The 20,253-nt window shown below is 37.9% G+C and overlaps 1 protein-coding gene and 1 long non-coding RNA gene across 5 annotated transcripts in view; one reads left to right on the top strand and one right to left on the bottom strand.

Moving 5' to 3' along the window:
* Positions 1-20,253, top strand: part of TTC29 (tetratricopeptide repeat domain 29) — a 243,319-nt gene that overhangs the window by 146,600 nt on the left and 76,466 nt on the right. For 3 of the 4 annotated variants that reach the window (XM_038558949.1, XM_038558950.1, XM_038558951.1), the window contains exon 11: positions 8,155-8,383. In XM_038558949.1, the coding sequence (XP_038414877.1) occupies positions 8,155-8,383 (229 nt within the window). Of the gene's footprint in view, positions 1-8,154; positions 8,384-14,513; positions 14,576-20,253 lie in introns of those variants that run through there. The other variant, XM_038558952.1, reaches the window with a different exon arrangement.
* Positions 15,600-17,054, bottom strand: LOC111090081. The gene is made up of 3 exons (XR_005370826.1): positions 16,833-17,054; positions 16,644-16,721; positions 15,600-15,984 (listed from the first exon to the last, which is right to left on the bottom strand). It is a non-coding gene; the product is annotated as an uncharacterized LOC111090081 (long non-coding RNA).

Raw genomic sequence — 20,253 nt, 5'->3', positions numbered from 1 at the left:
GGCTCAGGGGGTTTAAGTAACTTACCCGAGGCCTCCGTGTTTCCAGATGGAAGTGGTATTCAGACCCATACTCTTAACTACTACAATCTTTTATTTGCCATATAATTGGCTTTGATGATTTCAGAATTATTTAGGCTTTTTTGTTTTAAAGAAATAGTTTGAAATTAATCTAAATGAGTGAAACTACCATCTTTAGTTCTTGCTATGGGAAGCATGCTTTCAAACAGGGTATATGATTTCTTTTTACACCCCTCTCGTTCGCTCTCCCTGGCTGATTTGCTTTCTCTCTTATTACTCACACTCATTAAACCTTTTTCTCTTGACTGTCACGCTCCTCCTTCCTTTCTCCTCCCCTACATACCTTGCTCTTCTCTCACGCCCCAGTCTTTCTGGTCTGCTCTCACTCTCTCGGTCGTCCTCTCCCTCTGATCTCCCCCACTTGGTTTCCCCTCTTTCTTTGTGCCTCCCCACCTGTCACCCCAGGTCTGTCTCTCCACTGTGTGCCCCTTCTGCTGCCCTATCTCTGTGATACTATGCTTCCCTGGTGACTCCTCTCTCCTGGATCTTGTATGTGCTTTTGTTCACTTTTCAGGACACTGTGCTGAAAAACAGATGAGGCTCATGCCTTGGTGAGGCTGGCAGCCCAGTAGAAGCTTATCCTGTAGTAGCAGAATTGGCATCCCTGCTTATACATAGTCTTACTTTTTAAAAGGATTGTTCTTTGAAACAAAAGTGCCCAAAACACAAATTACTTTACCTTCCCACCAAACAAAACCCAGAACTCAGTGTGTTAGCATAGCACAAATATCAAGCATCAGTCTTTATTTTCCTAACTGCAGAAAGTATAAGGAAAATAAAACAATAAACCCTTCTGGGGGATAATTTTTATATTTGCATTTTTAAGCTTTTTTGCTAAGAGTTTGTATCTCATTAGTATATATTTTATTCTCTGGTTATTCTTAGAGGAGAGTCTAATATCTTAAAGGCTAGAGACACAAATAAAATCCAAAGGCTATGTCAATTACCAAAAGTTAATGTTTTTACCATTTTGTCCCAATTCTAATATAAAATTTGGAGGATTCCAGGTATTCAGGCTATCTTCAAATATACAAGTTGATTCATACATCTTAGTGATTCCTTATTTTTTTTTTTTAAGATTTTATTTATTCATGAGAGACACAGAGAGAAAGAGAGGCAGAGACACAGGCAGAAGGAGAAGCAGGCTCCATGCAGGGAGCCCGATGTGGGACTCCATCTCAGAATTCCGGGATCATGCCCTAGGCCGAAGGCAGGGGCTAAACTGCTGAGCCACCCAGGGATCAACAATGATTCCTTTTTTTTTTCTTTATGTAATAAATTGTCAATGATAAATAGTATAGTATTTTAATAGGCTTTTTTGTTTCTTTGTTATTTTTTGTTTGTTTTAGTGAGGGGGAGAGCACAACAGGGAGAAGGGCAGAGGCAGAGGGAAAGAAAGAATCTCAAGCCGGCTCCACACCCCATGCAGAATGCTGGGCTGGATCTCATGACCCTGAGATCATGACCTGAGCTGAAATCAAGCATCGGATGCTTAACTGACTGAGCCACCCAGGTGCTCCTTAAGTATACAGTACTATAACAATTTTATGACATCACAGACTTCAAAACAAAACTTATGGATGTTTCTTAATGATATTAAATGCCTTTATTCCATTTATACACCTGAACAACCTCATGAGCTGTTTGCCACTTGGGCACATGAATTCTTTGATCCTCAGTTTTGTCATCTTCAAGTGTCAATAACAAGATACCTAGCAAAACTATATAAAGATTAGAAATTTATAGATATGGAAGGGTGCCCAGTCAAATTCCTAGTGCATGTTGGGTACACAAAAGCACTTAGACTTTGCTTCTTAATATAGTCAAGTTCAATCTCTTCTCCCAACTTCAGACTCATATCCTACTGCCTGCCTGACATCTTCACTTAGATTGTTTCAACCTGTTAGAACCTGAACTCATCATTACCTCTAAATTCTATCCCTTTATTGATGTTCAATGATGATAAACTATGATTCAGGTATTTTCTAGGCGAACCTCTCTTCTTTAGTCTATGAGCTCCCTCTTTCTGACCTCATCTAGGTCCATGGCTTTAAATAGCATCCATATGCTGATGACTCCCAAATTTGTATCTCCAGCTCTGATCTCTCCTTGGGATTCCACACTTGTAAATCTAACTGCTTGCTTAGCATCTCTGCTTGAATGTCTAATAGATCTCTCAAATTTAACATAATTCCTTCCTCCCAGTCTTCTCCGTCTGAATAAATGGCATTATTATTCATCAGCCCAGTTGCTACAAGGCAAAAATATGGATATTCTTTGATTCTTTTCTCCTTCCTGCCCCATATCTAATCCAGAAGCAAAAATCCTGACATTTATGCCACCAAACATATCTGAGATCCACCCACTGCTCTGGATCTTCTACAATCATCCCATCATAAATAGAATTTGTGACACTCTTATTTTCTCACCTGCACTACTGCAGTAAATTCAAGCTCATTCCCCAATTCTCGCCCATATAATCCAATCTCTACAGAGGCCTAAGTAGTCCTTTTAAACGTAAATCAAGTCGTGATATTTCTCTGCTTAAAACACTTCCATTACTTCCCATTCTTCTGAGAACATAAATATAAATCCCACCCCAACCTGAAATATTCTATGTGAGATAGACACCCCTTCACCCCATCTCAGACTTCATTTCTTCCCACTCTCCTTCTTATCCACTCCGCCAGAGCCAAATGGACTTTGTGAAGTTTTTCAAACATGTAGAGCTTGTTCCTGCCTTAGGAAATTTTTCTTAGCTGGAATGCCCTACATGGAATGTTCTCCAGTCCGAGCTTCATATTGCTAGCTTATTGTCATCATATCTCAGTTAAATCCCGCATCTTCAGAGAGGCCTTCCCTTGGCAACCCAACTAGAAGCAGCCACATGGGTGAGGGTTCAAAGGTATAAGCTTCCTGTTCTAAAATAAGTCAGGCAGCCTGGGTGGCTCAGCGGTTTAGCGATGACTTCAGCCCAGGCTGTGATCCTGGAGACCCTGGATCGAGTCCCACTTCGGGCTCCCTGCATGGAGCCTGCTTCTCCCTCTGCCTGTGTCTCTGCCTCTTTCTCTCTCCTCTCTGTGTTTCTCATGAATAAATAAATAAAATCTTTAAAAAAAAAAGTAAGTCTTGGGGATGTAATGTACAGCATGATAACTACAGATAATAATATTGTATTATATATTCAAAATTTGCTAAGAGTAGATCTTAAAAGTTCTCATCACGAAAAAAAATTGTAATTATGTGAGGTGGTATTAACTGAACTTATTGTGGTAACCATTTAGTAATTTATGCTAATAGTCTAATGTTACACACCCAAAACTAATGTAATGCCATATATCCATTATACCTCAGTTTTAAAAAGCATATGAAGGTACTTTGAAAAGGTACTTGTATTTTGTAGTATAACTTGGCTTTATTGCTAGTTATAAGGAACGCTTTAATCATAGCTACCGTTTCTGTAATTGGAGTCCTCAGACAAACACATTTTCTTGATCGAAAATGATGAAATCGAATCCACTATATTCTATTGAGTTTTCCAGGCATTTGAGAGAGAAACCAAAAAAATTCAATCAACAAATGTATCTGTTTTGTTGAAAAAAATGTTTTCTTCCACTTGACCAAAATGTTTGAAATCGCCACATTCCCCTTTTCTTTCATTGAAGTTCTGAAAGCTGCATGCCAAAATAAAAATTAAAAGAAAAAGAAAAGAAGTAGCCACCAAGTCACTCTTTAACATTACTTTAATATTCCATATAGCACTCATCTCATAGTTTTCTTGTTTATATTTTCTTATTGTTCTTTAATTTGGCTAGAATAGAATCTTAAGAAGAATAGGGACCATATCTGCCTTGTTTATTATTTTGTTTCAGATTCTAAATGAGAAGGTGGCACAGAGTTGGTGAGCAAAAGGATAAGAATTCTTTGAACCAATCAATAAAATTGTAACCAGTTTTATCCATCCAGAGAGTAGGATTCTCTCACTTTAGAAATTCCAAACTTCTATTTCACTTTTGGGCAATAATTCTGAAAAATTGTACTGAATCTTTAAATGCAAACCTGGTACTTGCCAGTCTGCCTTTTAAGACTTCTACATACTGCCCTCATCATCTCTTTTCTGGCTCCATATTTCTCATGCAATGTATTCTAATTGTATTCTTTATAATCTTTTCTAAGAAATAATATTAAGACCACATTTATAAGACTGTACTTGGAAAAATATTAGAATTAACTTCTCTAGTTATTATAGTGTTGTTATAAAGTTAGCACATCTTTAAAAGATCATTTATCCTAATTAGTTTACCTTTTACTATATAATCATAGACAATGGGCCACCCATCCCCCCTCCTGATGTGATCAATTAGTCAAATCAGAGAGCTTTAGGGAAAATAACTAGATATAGGCCCTTTACGAGACTTTTCACTCCCTAATAAGATCAGATAATAATCACATAGTTAAATGTGTAAAAAATGGTTTTTCCTCAGTACTAGGAAAATGTTCACTTATTTTTGAGCTTGCTTATTGGATAGAGTGACATATTAGACACACTGAGAAAGATCTGGTAAGAGTCAGAATAATGCATGAAAATTCTACAGTATAGTGTAATAATGCAAGCTTAACAAAGGTCTATGATGGCATCAAGATCCTGTCCTGACATTGTCCCCTAAATGCTTACCAGTGATGTTTATAATACCAAGTTCTCTTTTCCAAAAGATGCATTCAATAAGTGATTAATTCACTTATATATTCTCAAATTCATATTTAAGATTGCCAAGATTAATTACTAGAGTCTTCTGAATTTTATAATAGGGTAAGGATTAACTGATAACAGAATTGAACTGTAGAACATTGGACAGAACCTTTGGAGAAGAGATTAAATTTAGATATTAAACTCTTTAAGAAGAGAAAATCTAGAAATGCAACACACATTAAAAAAATCTCATTCCAAAATGGTATGTATAAAAATGCTTGCATCTGAGAAGAATTAATGTATTTCCTTAATAGGGTTTTAAACTAGAAAAATTTAGGCTGATACCAGTTTTATGGTAGTTGTGTATGTGCCTAATGATGGAATACTAGGCTCAGGTAAGAATAATTATATGTAATTATAATTATAATTAAATAATTACGAATAATGATAATACTCCTATTTTAGTGGGGAAAACACTTGTTTAAAAAAATGTAATATAAAATTTAGGCATAGTAAATTCTGTTAACTGCTGAATCCCCACTGCCAGGCATGGAGCTTGGTACATAGTAGTTGCCTGATGAATGAGTTAGTTCATTCTAACATAATAATATATAAAATAATTCTGGAAATTTAAATATATGTCCATTTACTTATGGTCCCTAATTTCCTAATTAAGACTTTCATCGAAAGCAATAAATAGCTTAATGCTTAGAAGTATAATTAGAACAACAGTTAGATATTTATACTTCTCTGTTTTTAAAAATAGAAGTGTTTGGTCTAGTCACATATGTTCATCTGTTTTATCTTTTTTCTTTGCTGTTCAGCAGAACAATCCAAAATTTTAACTAGTTTTATTGTCATCTTCAATGTCTATATTCTTTCTCAATCACATAATTTTCTTGCCATACAAATGTCTCTGATATCCTTTTATTTTTTAAGTAACCGTATTCTCATATAAGTTCTATGTTTTACACTTCGAAATAAAAGAAATAATTTTTCACCTCAATGAACCAAAATTATTATTGATTAAACATAGAGAGGCTGTTTAAAGGAGTAAGTTTAATTGGAATGGGCCATTTTAACAAAGAGTTCACAAAACTCTCCTTGTGGGTCTATAACATGGTATTATACTGCTAGTGTAACATAACCATCATGCAAATCCTTTCTCCCCTCCTCCTTCTAGCAATATCTGTATCCAATCGGTATGCTGTCAGTGTGCCATGACTATACAGAGGTGCATGGAGTTGAGTGTGCATTTTGCCTGTACTGATGTGTGGTATAGGGCTCCTCCAATGGTGTTTGTATTACCAGTTCCTTCATAAAATGTGAGAAAATCATTTGAAAACTTATAATAAAATATTCCCTCTTAGAAGGGCTTCATCTCAAGTGTGTGCATGCATGTTTTCTAATGTGTGAGAAAGAGAAGAATAAGAAGGGAAGAGAAGGGAGGAGCAGACAGAAGGGGAGATGAAATAAGACAAGTCAGTGAAGAAAGGAAACTTGGTTCCCTAGAGTCTTAAAAGTGCAGGTTCAATCCTAAAAATGATAGCCTCCACTGAGAAAAACTTTTTCACAAGGATTTTTAGAAAATTTGGAGGGTGGCAGAATATAGGGTCTTTTTTGATGCTCAATTTCATTATTTGTAGAAAAAGAATAGTATTTCCTCACAGGATGACTTAGGAAAGTTAATGACATAATATATGAAGTACTTAGCACTGGTCCTGACACTTTGAAAACTATTGTGGACAATAGGTTTTAGGAGGATAGGAGACCAAAAAAAAAAAAAAAAAAAAAAAAAGCCCATAAAACCCAAGAAACAAAAAAACACCTCGAATTTTTGCAATGAAATGCTGTAAAGGACTTAGAGGAGAGATGAACATTTAAATGACCATGAGCTGTGCTAGTGCCATCAGGATCATATTTTTTAGAAATCTTGAATACCTCCAATGTTCTTAGTCAAGAATGATAATAAGCAAACGGGGAAAACAAGAACGATGACCAAATCAGCAGATAAATACATCTATTTTCAGTGGCCACTGATTAAACAAATTGGTTGAAAATGATCTCTTGCTGTGACTGAAACAGCAACTGGTTAAAAATACTTCATTAGGGGCAGCCCTGGTGGGGCAGCGGTTTAGTGCCGCCTGCAGCCCGGGGTGTGATCCTGGAGACCAAGGATTGAGTCCCACATCGGGTTCCCTGCATGGGGCCTGCGTCTCCCTCTACCTGTGTCTCTGCCTCTCTCTCTCTCTCTCTCTCTCTCTCTATGTCTCTATGAATAAATAAATAAAATCTTAAATAAAAATAAATAAAAATACTTCATTAGGAGAAAAGGGAACCCTCTTACACTGTTGGTGGGAATGTGAACTGGTGCAGCCACTCTGGAAAACTGTGTGGAGGTTCCTCAAAGAGTTAAAAATTAGATCTGCCCTACGACCCAGCAATTGCACTGCTGGGGATTTACCCCAAAGATACAGATGCAGTGAAACGCCGGGACACCTGCACCCCGATGTTTCTAGCAGCAATGTCCACAATAGCCAAACTGTGGAAGGAGCCTCGGTGTCCATCAAAAGATGAATGGATAAAGGAGATGTGGTTTATGTATACAATGGAATATTACTCAGCCATTAGAAATGACAAATACCCACCATTTGCTTCAATGTGGATGGAACTGGAGGGTATTATGCTGAGTGAAGTAAGTCAATCGGAGAAGGACAAACATTATATGTTCTCTTTCATTTGGGGAATATAAATAATAGTGAAAGGGAATAGAGGGGAAGGGAGAAGAAATGGGTAGGAAATATCAGAAAGGGAGACAGAACATGAAGACTCCTAACTCTGGGAAACGAACTAGGGGTGGTGGAAGGGGAGGAGGGCAGGGGGTGGGGGTGAATGGGTGATGGGCACTGGGTGTTATTCTATATGTTGGCAAATTGAACACCAATAAAAAATAAATTTATTATTAAAAAAATACTTCATTAGGTAAATCCAATGCTACAAGTAGGAAAATTGCATCCAAATCAATGGGATCACTCTTCCCCAAACTTATTTTTGCTACCATTTATCAGGTTGAGCCATATGAAAATGCTATCATTTGACCATTTTTAACTTGTTTCAAATAGTTCAACTTAGTAGATAAACCTTTTTTAGTATCTTAATTTCTAGATATTGTATAATTAGTAATCACAGTTTTTTAAGAGAACCTTATTCTAATAGAGACCCTGCCCTCCATCTCTTTTTTTTTTTTTTTTTTTTTCCATCTCTTTCTTCTAGAAGATGAATGCTCTAACAGTTGAAAGATCAGTGTGGTACATGCCACAGTGAGCAGATATGTGGAATGGTAGAATGAAAAATTAAGAAAAAAATGATTTCTCTTACGTTTTTAGGGATACTACAACAAAGCTTCCGAATACTTTCAGCAAGCTTTTGACACAACAGCAGAGCTAACAAACTTGCGTCAAATGGATGAGACGAAAGTTCATTATGGAATAGCAAAAGCTCATCAGATTATGCCGAGAGTTAACAATTATATCGAGTCTGCAGATCTCACTAGCCTTGACTTCCTGCTGTCCTGGAAGGAAAGTAGAAGCAAAATTGCATGTGAACCAACTATGGGTAAGACTTTGGTTTTTGAAAACGCTTCAGTTTTTGTGTCATTCTTAATGGCTCCATTGGTGATTTTGATTTTATTGGTAATTTTAATTTTATCTATTCTTTACTACATAAGTATTGGATGTGCCTTCATGCTATCTTGTACCTTTGATGATAAGGAAAGCAAAATGTGGTAATGATTAGTTAAACCTGACAAGTTTTTTTTTTTTTTTTCGGTTGTCTTAAATACTCAATATGCACTAATCAGTTGTAAGGAATGTGAGATAAGCTTGTGTTTTTCTAAAAACGTTCAGTGCTATACCTTATTGACAAGAACAAGTCACAGATGTCAATCAGTATTTAATGCAATTAGTATTGTACTCTTTACTAATGGAAGTAAATTTTCCTATATTTGAGCAATTCAAGTTAGAATATTAACTTAGAAAAAATTTAATATTAATTCTTCTTAACTCCACTTCTTTTCTTGTGTACTTTTTCTTGTGACAATTAGTCAAAATAGTAAATTAAAAACAAATAACTAGAGGTGATGTGAGAGTCACTTTTATGTGTCAACTTGAACTAGGCTCCACTAGTCCTCAGTTAAGAACTTCAGAATAGGGACAGCTGAGTGGCTCAGCAGTTAAGCATCTGCCTTCAGCTCAGGTCGTGATCCTGGGGTCCTGAAATCTAGTCCCACATCAGGCTCCCTGCATGGAGCCTGCTTCTCTCTCTGCCTGTGTCTCTTCCTCTCTCTCTGTGTCTCTATGAATAAATAAATAAAATCTTTAAAAACAAAAAGAACTTCAGAATAGGATTTTTAAAATTTGTAACAGTATTGCTTATGACAGAACTTTGGGTTACATAATTGTTGGTAAGTCAAACTTTTAAAAAAAATTTTAAGATTTTATTTATTTATTGGAGAGAGAGAGAGCATGAAAGGGAGGGAGGGCAGAGGGAGAGGGAAGAGGGAGAAGCAGAGCTGAAATCAAGAGTCAGAAGCTTATCCAATAGAGCCACCCAGGTGCTCCAGTAATTCAAACTTTTTAAAGCAAAATATTTTAGGGATGCTTTGGAATATCAAATGGAATCATAGGCAAAATTCTGTTATGGAAAGAAACATCTCCTGCTTGGAACTCTCTTTTCTCCCCCCTTAGGTCATTTAGATGAAACAATAAGCTCGTTGGTATTTATTTTCTCCATAGAATAAATAGTAAATAACAGTCAGTTGGACAAAGGAACTTTATTGCTTCTTTTACATTAGTAGAATGCCACTTACCACCGTCTGTCCTCTCGTTATGAAATGAGTAAAGGTCTCATTCCAAATATATGTATAAGATAAAGTCTTTAAAAAACAGATGGCTTGTTAAATTTCAATGTGCTCAAGTGCCCAACAAATATTTACAGGTAACTATTAACTAACCACTTTTTTTTTTTAAACTAACCACTTTTAGATAATATTGTGGGGTTGGAGTTGGAAGTAAGTTGTGTCGTCATACATTTGAGAGCTTGTTCTGTAGTTTTGAGTTATCTTCCCTTTACTCCGTCATATTGTCTGCCCAGGAGTTAAAACAGAGGAAATATGATCCATCTATCTATTAGATTACTTCTTCTGATAAAAGGTTTGGTAGAGAATAAGTTGGGCTACTCACTTTTTCAGATTTACTTGAATCAGCCCTAGCCATCATCCTAATAATCATGAAAAAAATACTCAAAACTAGCTTCTCTGGTCAGAACCATGGGTCTGTTTGCTGCAATCCTGTTTGGGACTTTTCAAAATTCTTTTTGTTTTTCTTTATAAAGCTATCTTTTTAAAAATTCTTTTTACATTTTATCCTCATTTTTGATAAGGGTGTTTTGGGTTTCACAGGGCTTAGGAGTAAAGCAAAAAAAAATGCATTTCAAAATATTATTCAGAGAGTAAGAACTCAGCTATTCATATGATGGGGAAGATTAAATTCTCTGAAATGCTATAAAAGTACACCCCTTCCTGATTCATTTGACTGAGATTAGAAATCTATGCATTTATGAGCTACATTGTTATAAAAGTGAAGAATAATAATCTTTCAGATTCAAATATAAATGAGAAGTTAATTCTTCTACTACCGACATGTTTAACATTTTTAGTGATAGTTGTTCTATTTGGAAATAAAGCCTATAGGACGCTTGTTTACATAGACATATTTTAGTTCAAAATACAGTAAAATCTGCTTTGTAAATAGTTCAAATATCTTTCTTCAATCACACCTCTTATTATTCTTTGTTCTGCTTCAAAACCTTCATTGGATTCCTACTGCCTACGAATTATGTACGAGCTTCTCAAGGTTTTTTTGACCACCTCCTTTCCCTTGACTACCCCTTCGTGCCCCAGATACCCACCACATACATTATTATCACCTTACTTCCAACTCCAACCCCACCCAGAGAAATCTCACTGGTCTTGCAAGGTCCTTCTCAAATGTTGAAATCCTCCCTGATCCCTGCCTTACTTGACTGTTGTCTCTTCTCTCTGTTCCCACATTGAGTGCCATTCATTTCTCTTCAAGTACTTTTCATTTGCCATATTTACATCTTATCATGGCCATTTCTGTAATTGCCTTATCTTCCCAGTGAGAGTACAAGTGTCTTGAAAACACATTATGATTTTGGGTGTTTCCTACAAAAGAAGGCATAATGTCTAACATCTGCTAGGTACCAAGTAAATATTTGTTAAATTAAATAGAATTCATAATGAGTATGTATGTCCTAGCCATGAACGAGTTTGCACTAACCACTTTTTAAAACAGGATTCATAGTTCCACGCCTCCTTGGAGAAACAACAACAACCAAACAACTATGATCCAATACTGTTTTGATTACCATGTGGTTATACCATGAATGCAGGACAACACCAACTGTCATGTTGACAAAATGAAGAAATACAGAAATATTATTTGGAAATCTGAGCAGCTTTTAGGTTTTCAAATTTTGCCTTTCTTCTCCAAAGAGGCATCTTTAATCTTGCCATTGAGGGGTCCCGTGTATTCAGAAAAAAGCAGATCAAAGATTTGAAAGATACATTATAAAAGCTGTGCAGTTATCTCCACCTCTGAGACTTACATCCTCCAAACAAATCATTAGCTCACAGAGCAGGCAATATTCCTTTAAGCAGAGGAACATGACCCCCTAAGGGAATAGAGCAGTGAGAGCACTCAGGTCTCTAGATAAAATAGAACAGTGATTCACCAGCAATCATCTCTCCTCTTTGTACCTTTCAGAGGGAACACAGCAAATATAGGAACCTTCTTACCATTCTAATACTCTCGGATGCAGTTGCAATGATTTCACATTCCTCCTTCCCTTTCTAATAGTAAAATAAGAGTAGCTTCTCCTCCCAAATTTAGGAATTTAGAAGGAATTCAAATTTATTGCAGTTCAATAAAATTATTCAAGCCTGAAGCAACAAAAATTGGTTGGCTCTGGAAGGATTAAGGGTCTATGAATTTCTGCTGATTTCTCCAGAAGATAGTTTATTTTTCCTACTGAAACTACTATGTCTACAATCATGAAATGTATTTTTTTTTAATGAAAAGCTAATTCATCTTGCCTTGTGGAGATTATACACCCAGGTGTGGAACAGTGACAGAGAAGCAAAAGCTTTTCTTGTGCAACGTTAAAAGAAAAACTGTTAACTTAGAAATATAATTACAGCCATTTCGATGCCAACATGGTTAATCACTTCACTGATAATATCAGTAGCATGGTTTTAATGTACATTCTTATTTTAGTCAAATGTAAATTATATCAAAGAAACAGGATGCAAATCCTGAGTATGGGAATAGATGAATACCTAGCTAGTCAGTAAAGACACTGTTTTCTACAAAATGACATGTAAAGGTTTCCTTGAGTGTCAAAAATACCACTCTCATTTTACAAATCATTTAATATTCTTAAAAGAAAACAATCAAGACCATGAGTTTGTCTCTCAGGCCTTCGTTTATTGATTTAATGTTGAGTCGTTGGTTTAATGTAGAGCCACGTTTTCCTACCCTGTTCTTTGCTTGTATTTTTTATTCATGAACTCAGCCCTTTTAATGAATGTGAAAAAGCCACATTCATGAGTGAGCCTCATGTTCTATTATACTTTGATCAGCTACTTCAGTTAAATAACCCCAACAATGAGGAGAAAGTTCTGGAATTAGCCAAAAAGTCAGCAAGCAGGTTTTATAGCACCTTATTGTACAGAACAAACCTCTGTCTCTAATAAAGTGTTCAAAAACATGACACATAAAAAGATGCTGATGAAAAATCTGACTGAATCAAAGCTCATCCTACTGGCATTTTGGGTAATTGAGGGAGGATGTTATGCAAGAGTCCAGCGACCTGGGTTCTAATACCATATTGAGCACTAATTAGCTTTGTGACTCTGGGCAAAGTTTTCAATTCAAGTGTCTCTATCTGAGGTTCGAAATAGATCATTAATAAGATTTATCTGGAACTGCCAGTTCCTCAGTAGGAGCATCTCTAAATAAATATGGTATTTTAGTCCTTAAGAGTTCAATCTAGATTTTCATGAGTATTTTATTTGTTGTTTTTTCCCCATAAATACTTGTTTCTGTGGGTTTACACAAAAGGGAATTTTATTATGGTTATTATTATTACTACTACTATTTTAATATATCAAACAGCTGAAAAATTCCAGGTATAAATATTTGATCTTTCTGCTAGAATTTTTAATAAAGGAATTGCTAGCTATCTGCTGTCATACACAGTTTTACCTGTCCCTGGTTGGCACTGTTGAAGTCGCTAAACCTAGTGCACTATTTGATCTGCAAACTTTCAATCCATCCTCCTGTTTTCAACCCTGTGTCATACTTCCCCTCAGCACTTCTTCAACCCCTACCTTTTCCTCACTGTTTTGGGGGCCTCCGATTCCTGAAGATGCCTGGTTATCTATTCATTACTACCCCTTCTTCATGCACATCTGTTTGCGTCTGTCTCTACCCTCCTCAATCTGGCATCACTCCTACAGCCTCCTTCTGTCTTCTGAAAATGAGATAAAATCTTCTTGAGCTTTTTTGAGTTTAATGGAATCATGAAATTATTGAGCTGTGTGGTACTAAAGAAATTACTTGCTCCACATTTTTTATTTCCAATGTCCTCAGGTCCCGAAACATGCACTCATGCACTCATGTCTGAAAGACAAAATGGACGTATAATCTAGTTTTCTAGAATTCTAGTTCAGGAATTCTCTCAAGGTGTTGCATTTTTTTTGCAACATTACTTTATATTTAGTGGTCATGTCTAACATTTAAAAAGATTATGACAATTTAATTAAAGTCAGGATAAAAATAGTCATGGTGAAAAGAAACAAGTGGGACTCTCTTTCTGGCCAAGAGGTAGTAACAGGAAAAAGATTTACCCCCTTTCTTAAACAACTAAAAAAATAAACAAAATATATAAGACAATTGTTTGCAGAAATCAGACAACAGGCAGCACAGGACAGTGATCCTTGAGAAAAATTATGAACACTGTTAGAAGAAATCAATCAGATAAATCTGATTCACACCATATTGTGAATGACTGAAAGTGTTTTAACCTATTCAGAGCAATTAGGATTTTGTAAACGTCAGAAGATTACCTATTGCCAGAATTTAGGATATTTGTAGTAGAGTGTATAATTGAAATCATTCAGGCAGTGTGGGGCAAAATAATTGTGGATAATGAGGCCAACACATGACCAGTCGTCTAAAGTCTGGGAACTCGCCCTAAATTCAACTTCTCCAAGCTACTCCTGAGTTTCAAAGCTTTCCTTTCTTCAATATAAATCTGTACATTTTTTTAAAAGCTTATTAGAATTTTTAGATGACAGATCACTATCCCCTTAAAGAATCTGATGAAAGCTAAGGTCTCTCTCCTCTCTTCAGAAAAACCTACAATTATTGCATATGATTTCCAGAGTGTTCAGTAACCATTGCTCAAGGGGGTAGAAATTACAAGTGCTTACCAATATCTGGTTCTTTACTCTTGTGAGCACATGGAAGACTGTGCCAGACTTCATCTGGCAGCTAAGCAGGGCTCCATGAGTAGTCCTGGCCAATGGTCAAAAGTTACTTCTGGGTGTAGGCATAGGAGAGCCTGCCTGAGATCCTACAGCTGATTTTTCTCCCTGCTGCAGTGATCATCGTGGAAGCATTATTAAAAATTATAGAGCAACAAGATTGATGCAGTAAACCTCTACATGTGGAACATTTGTCCTGGAATGCCACTCAGACCTGCAGCAGACTTTGTGTGAACACAGAATAATCTTTTATTGTGGTGAACCACTGAGATTTTCAGAGTTGTTTGTTAGTACAGCTTAATTTAGCCTGCCCTAACTCTACAAGCTTCGGGATTCTCCATGACGGCCCCTGGATAGCAGCATTGGGAGCTCCAGGGGGAGAACTGAGATAGCTATTTCTCTATATGACAGTTTATAAATTGTGTGTTTATAGGTTTTGAATCTGCTTGTGCCTTCTTTCTAAGGCAGAGATTCTTAAAAATCCTTTGTGTTTTACTTCCATTTCTAGTCACAGAAAACAAGTTTGATAAGACAAATGGGAGTTACACTTAAAATATATTCTTTATAGATTCTATGCTACTGTCAAAAAACTTAAGAGATGCATCTTTTCTCTTAATCTCATTTTAAATCATGATAGATTATCAAAGTACACTTCTAATAAATTTTAAGAAAGAGCTTAGAGAATTCAATGGCTTCTGTAACTGATAACAAAATAATTTCAAAGACAAAACATGCCAAAGAAGACAAAATCAATACTTAATTGTAGCCAAATTTTTAAATAAAAAGACTGCAGAGTGTGAGCCTGAATTTCAGATTTCTTCTTTTACATACAGTTCCCCCATCTTCATGTATTTTCTACAAGTGACACATTTGCTTCCTTAGGAATCAAAATTTTTTTTTCAGAAAACTAATACTTACTTTATTGGGAAATAATAATGTAGCTCTAGATCCCTCGGGTTGAAAGATCTTTTTTTTTTTTCCTTTTTCCTTTTTTTTTTCCCCTTCTGAGAGCCTCCTTCTCTATCTGCTGCCTTGGTTCAATAAAAGAGAATTCTTGATTGCTCAAACAAAAACTATACTTCTTTTAGATTCTGCTCACAGTTCTTGGTAGCTGATGGTGTTACCAGTTTTAACTTTCCACAAGGTACACTGAAATCGCCACTTCCAAGAAAAATGTAACTGGGTTTTTCTAATCTGGTTTGTTTCAATTCCATCTTTAATTGCTAGTTTGAAAAGCTTATGAAAAGTTTTTTGTTTTTGTTTTTTTTTTTGGTTGGTTAAACAATAGCAAAACCAGAATAAATGCCTGAGCTGTGCCAGTACAAGGCTAGGGTTTGAAGTTCTGAGAGAATCCCGTTGTCCCCTGTTTATATTTCTCTCATTCCCTGGGAGGGGTCTCACCCCTGCTTCCAGCTATGTCTTTTACCTTTGGTCATGGATTCCAAATACTGTGCCAATTTAGGTAAACACTTCCTTACCATTACTAGAATTTGGGGGCAAAAAAAATCTTCTCAGATGTGTATTTAATCCTTGTGTAGTAAGGCTTTATTAGAACAATTCAGGTGATTCTTAATCCATACAATGTCTCCTGAAAAAAAGTGACATTAATATTTAAAACATGAACATATTGAAGGAACAAATTTTCTTAGCTTCAGATTTTTTCCTAAGTTTCTCTGATTTGGAGTACTGTGTGGGAATTTTTCTAATTACCTTTCACCTTTGTGTTCTCATTATTATGAAGTTTGATTTTTTTTAAGCCACATCAATCAAAAATTATATCCATGGTCCCAGGATTCATTTTCCTTTAAATTCTTTTACTCTGCTCTCCCTATATTTTTAACTCCCAGACAAGAGTGAATGTTTTTATAGTCTAGGTTCTTTAGCATAATTAATAGGAAAAAAAACGTATTTTTCATTGCAAATATTCTTTCAGAAATTAGAAATTATTTATAATGCCTCTTTATGATGACTGACTTGACTAACGGTGACTGGGTGTATATTTCACTTCTCATGGGTGATGTTTGCCTCCCGGGGATGGGTACAATGTGCTCAGTGTGGAAATATTGAGCAAGAATCTAATCAGAAGAAATGCTAGCATATTTCTTAATTTTAATGTCAGTCCATCCTGACCAGTGTCTTGACCTTCCTGAAATGAATCCTTGAAATACTGCAAATGTACATGAACACATTTACTTTCTGAATCCTCTGAACTACTGTCACAATGAAATAAACATTAAAAGCACTGACCAATATTCACCATCTCCAAATCCTTTGTCACTCACTACAGGATATTCAGGTATTTTCTTCCTTTCATTTTACTCTAATCTGCAATAAAAAAAAAAAAAATCTGAGCAAATAGATGTTCTCTCATCCTGCCCTTAAGGTAATCAAAGTTGGACTTTATCAAACCAATAGGGAAAACTAAAGTTCACTTACTTAAGTGTGATGCCTCTAAGGACTTGCATTTATTGACTTCTAAAATGGAATCAGGCACCCAAAATGAGAAAAAGATTGGTTAATGTTTGCCTTTAGTGAGATAAGTCTGATTTCTCTGTATTATGACTATGTGTTCCATTGTACCAGCAGCTAATAAAGTGTAATTTGTACTCTTATCAAAGGAAATTTAGTTCAACACTTTCAGAGGTCTTCCAGTCTTGTTTATTAGATGAGCTCCTGAGAAGGGATACACAATTTTCCTTAAATCTCCACATTTTCAACCCAGATATTAACATGATAATGGGGAGAAAAGCAGTGGAGAAGTAAGATGAAGCTTCAAAATCAGTAGTCAGGAAGAGGACTGGTGAGAAAAATGGGGAGACGAGATCAAATGGCCATTATAAAATTGGGGGGTTAATCTTTTTTACTGTTCAGATTTATTTGGCCCAAGTTTTTGCCATCACCCACTAATAGAACTATGAAAAGGAGGAAATCAGCTATACAATAGAAGCTATTATGTCCAACCTTCAGTTATCAAATAAAGTTAAAAAACAAAATTGATAAACATAAAACATTCATTGTGTCAACTACAATATGAACAAAAGAAACATTTATTCTTAGAACTCTTAGGGACAGATGAACAGATTTATATTATGATTTGATCATAGGAAATCTTTCTAAAAATATGGATGTCCACATAACTCTATTAACTATACCTCATCTGAATGGATTCTCTTGCTTACTCACCTTCATCCAGGGCTTTACATTGTAATCTTATTTGGAGATTTATTTGATGAAATGTGAACATAGTATATTCCTTAGTAATTTGATTGGCAGGAAATAGAGAACAAAACACATGCACAGCTTTTTAATAATTTATAATTACTTACATGAATCTACTAAGTTTAGGCACACAATTATATGACTAATTATGTTGAAAATCCAAGTGGATGCTTAAATAGATGACCATGCCCTGAGGCCTTTCCAGTTGTTTCTGCTGTCTCATTTAACCATGCAAATGTTATTAAGCATTCCTGGCTAAAAATTTTCAAGCATGTGCAAGTGTAATTGCATAGATAATTATGCATAATACTGTCACTTTCTATATCTAACATAGGAATTTTCCTCTTAAAAAATAGATCATCTTTGTACTGGGTAGCTTTCTCTGTACATGCCAACAAAAACATAATTTGTAAAAGATGGGTGGACCAAAATCTATTGCTCTTTCTTCAAAATCTTTTGCTCTTCTTTAGCACATTGATTTGAAGTAAAACAGAAAGATCAAGCCATATACTAAAATTAAAACAAATTTTAAATACCTATAAATGCAATGATGTATATTTACAAATAGATCTAGCTGAAGGGTATTTCAATAACTAGATAGACGTAAATATTTATACAAACTTGATAACAGGGATACCAAAGGGATCCGTATGTGGCAAATCATTCAGGTTTGTATGTTCTAAAGCCATGTTTATATAACTGCAAAAAAAAAAAAAAATGTCCAGAAAAAAAAATTAAGTAGCACATACACGTGGGCAGGTTAATTTCTTGTCATGAGCAGTCTTAAGGAGGTTTTAGAATCTGGGATCCTGCCTGACGCCACCCCTTGCTGGGTGGACCCTGCGCAGCGCAGCTCCCAGCTCCCCGTCTGCCTCCAAACCCAGCTGGGTGCGCGGGGTGGGTGGTGGGGCCCGGGGTGGGGGTGGGGGGGGCGCAGGAGGGCGGTAGGAGAAGGGAGTGGGGGGTAGAAGAGGGTGGGGCCTGGGGAGGGATAGGAGAAGGGGGTGGAGCGGGGGCGGGGCCGGGGTAGGAGAAGGGGGTGGGGCCGGGGCGGGGGCGGGGCCAGGGTGTAGGAGAAGGGGCGGGCCCGGGGGGGAAGGGTGGGGCCTGGGGGTGGGGCCTGGGGAGGGATAGGAGAAGGGGGCGGGGCGGGGCCGGGGTAGGAGAACGGGGTGGGGCCGGGGCGGGGTAGGAGAAGGGGGTGGGGCGGGGGCGGGGCTGGGGTGTAGGAGAAGGGGGCGGGGCGGGGCCGGGGTAGGAGAAGGGGGCGGGGCCGGGGTAGGAGAAGGGGGTGGGGCGGGGGCGGGGCCGGGGTGTAGGAGAAGGGGGTGGGGCCGGGGCGGGGGCGGGGCCGGGGTGTAGGAGAAGGGGCGGGCCCGGGGGGGGAAGGGTGGGGCCTGGGGGTGAGGCCTGGGGAGGGATAGGAGAAGGGGGTGGGGTGGGGGCAGGGGCGGGGCCGGGGGTAGGAGAAGGGGCGGGCCCGGGAGGGTGGAGAAGGGGGTAGGGTCGGGTCGGGGCCGGGGCCGGGGCCGGGGCCGGGGCCGGGGCCGGGGCCGGGCCGGGGCGGGGCCTGGCCTGGCTGGCGGGACTGGGGCTGGGAGGCGAGTGGGAGCGGACTCCCAGGAGCCAGCCCCACCGGGAACAGGTTTCCACTTCAATGTAGAGAGAGTTTTTTGAACCCGGGAAGGGAGGTGTAGATGCTGGCTGGCAATCCCTAGAAGTAGTGCTAAGTGCTGTGAAATAAAAATAAAGCGGGTGAAGAGGACAGACCGGGTTGGGGGGCCGGGGGCCCGAAGGTTCCGAGAAGCCCCTCCGAAGAGGCTGGTTTGCAGAGAGACCTGTTTGAAAGGGCAGAGCGAGCCTGGACAAGGCATCCGGGGCCCGAGAAGGCCAGGGCGGTGGGAGCAAATGCCGCGCGGGGAACCGGTGCGGTGGGAGAGGGACCCCCTGAGTTTCGAGCAGCAGCCAGTTAGGTTAGGCCTTTCGGGCCCTAGTGATGACTTGGGACGCCATTCCGGCCCGGCTGTGATAGAACATTCTCACTGAGGTCTGAGAATAGGACTCCGAGATCCTTCCTTTTCAGAAGGGTCACTTTGGCTGCGGTGCCAAAAACAGGTTGTAAAGCAGTGGCCTTTTTTGACTAAAACCTACAGTAAGATGTATTTTTTTTTTTTTTTTTGCCTTGTGACAATAGAATACATATTTGAATCGAGAGTTCCACGAAACAATACCTATGTCGTGTGGGGCTCTTCGGTATTTCTCTGTTGTAGTCTAGCTGAGTCTATTTCACGTTTTAATGATTTTCAAAGCAATTATAAGTAGAAGGTCATTAGGAGGAAAAAATGACGTGGAAGTGAAAATTGTTCTATTTGTTGCACTTTCTATTATGATGCAAGCTTTTTAAAATACCCTGTGGAAAATTAAACTTTGCAAAAAGCCCTAGGCATCTTCTCAAGCGTGCAACTCAAGGACCTTTGTATCAAAATGTCCTGATTGGTGGTGGGAGGAGTTGTTAGGCCTCACCACAAACTTAAGAATCTCCATCGCAGGGGCTTGAGAATCTGCTTTTGACAAGCTCTCTAGATGATTCTTAATGTGTGAGAACTGCTCTAAAGTTTTTCAGCTTTTAAAGTGATGA

Source organism: Canis lupus, chromosome 15 (assembly GCF_011100685.1).
Source record: "Canis lupus familiaris isolate Mischka breed German Shepherd chromosome 15, alternate assembly UU_Cfam_GSD_1.0, whole genome shotgun sequence".
In the NCBI taxonomy this organism is placed as follows: Eukaryota; Metazoa; Chordata; class Mammalia; order Carnivora; family Canidae; genus Canis; species Canis lupus.
Note: the sequence above shows the minus strand (reverse complement) of the source record. Positions and strands in the feature narration are given on the sequence as shown.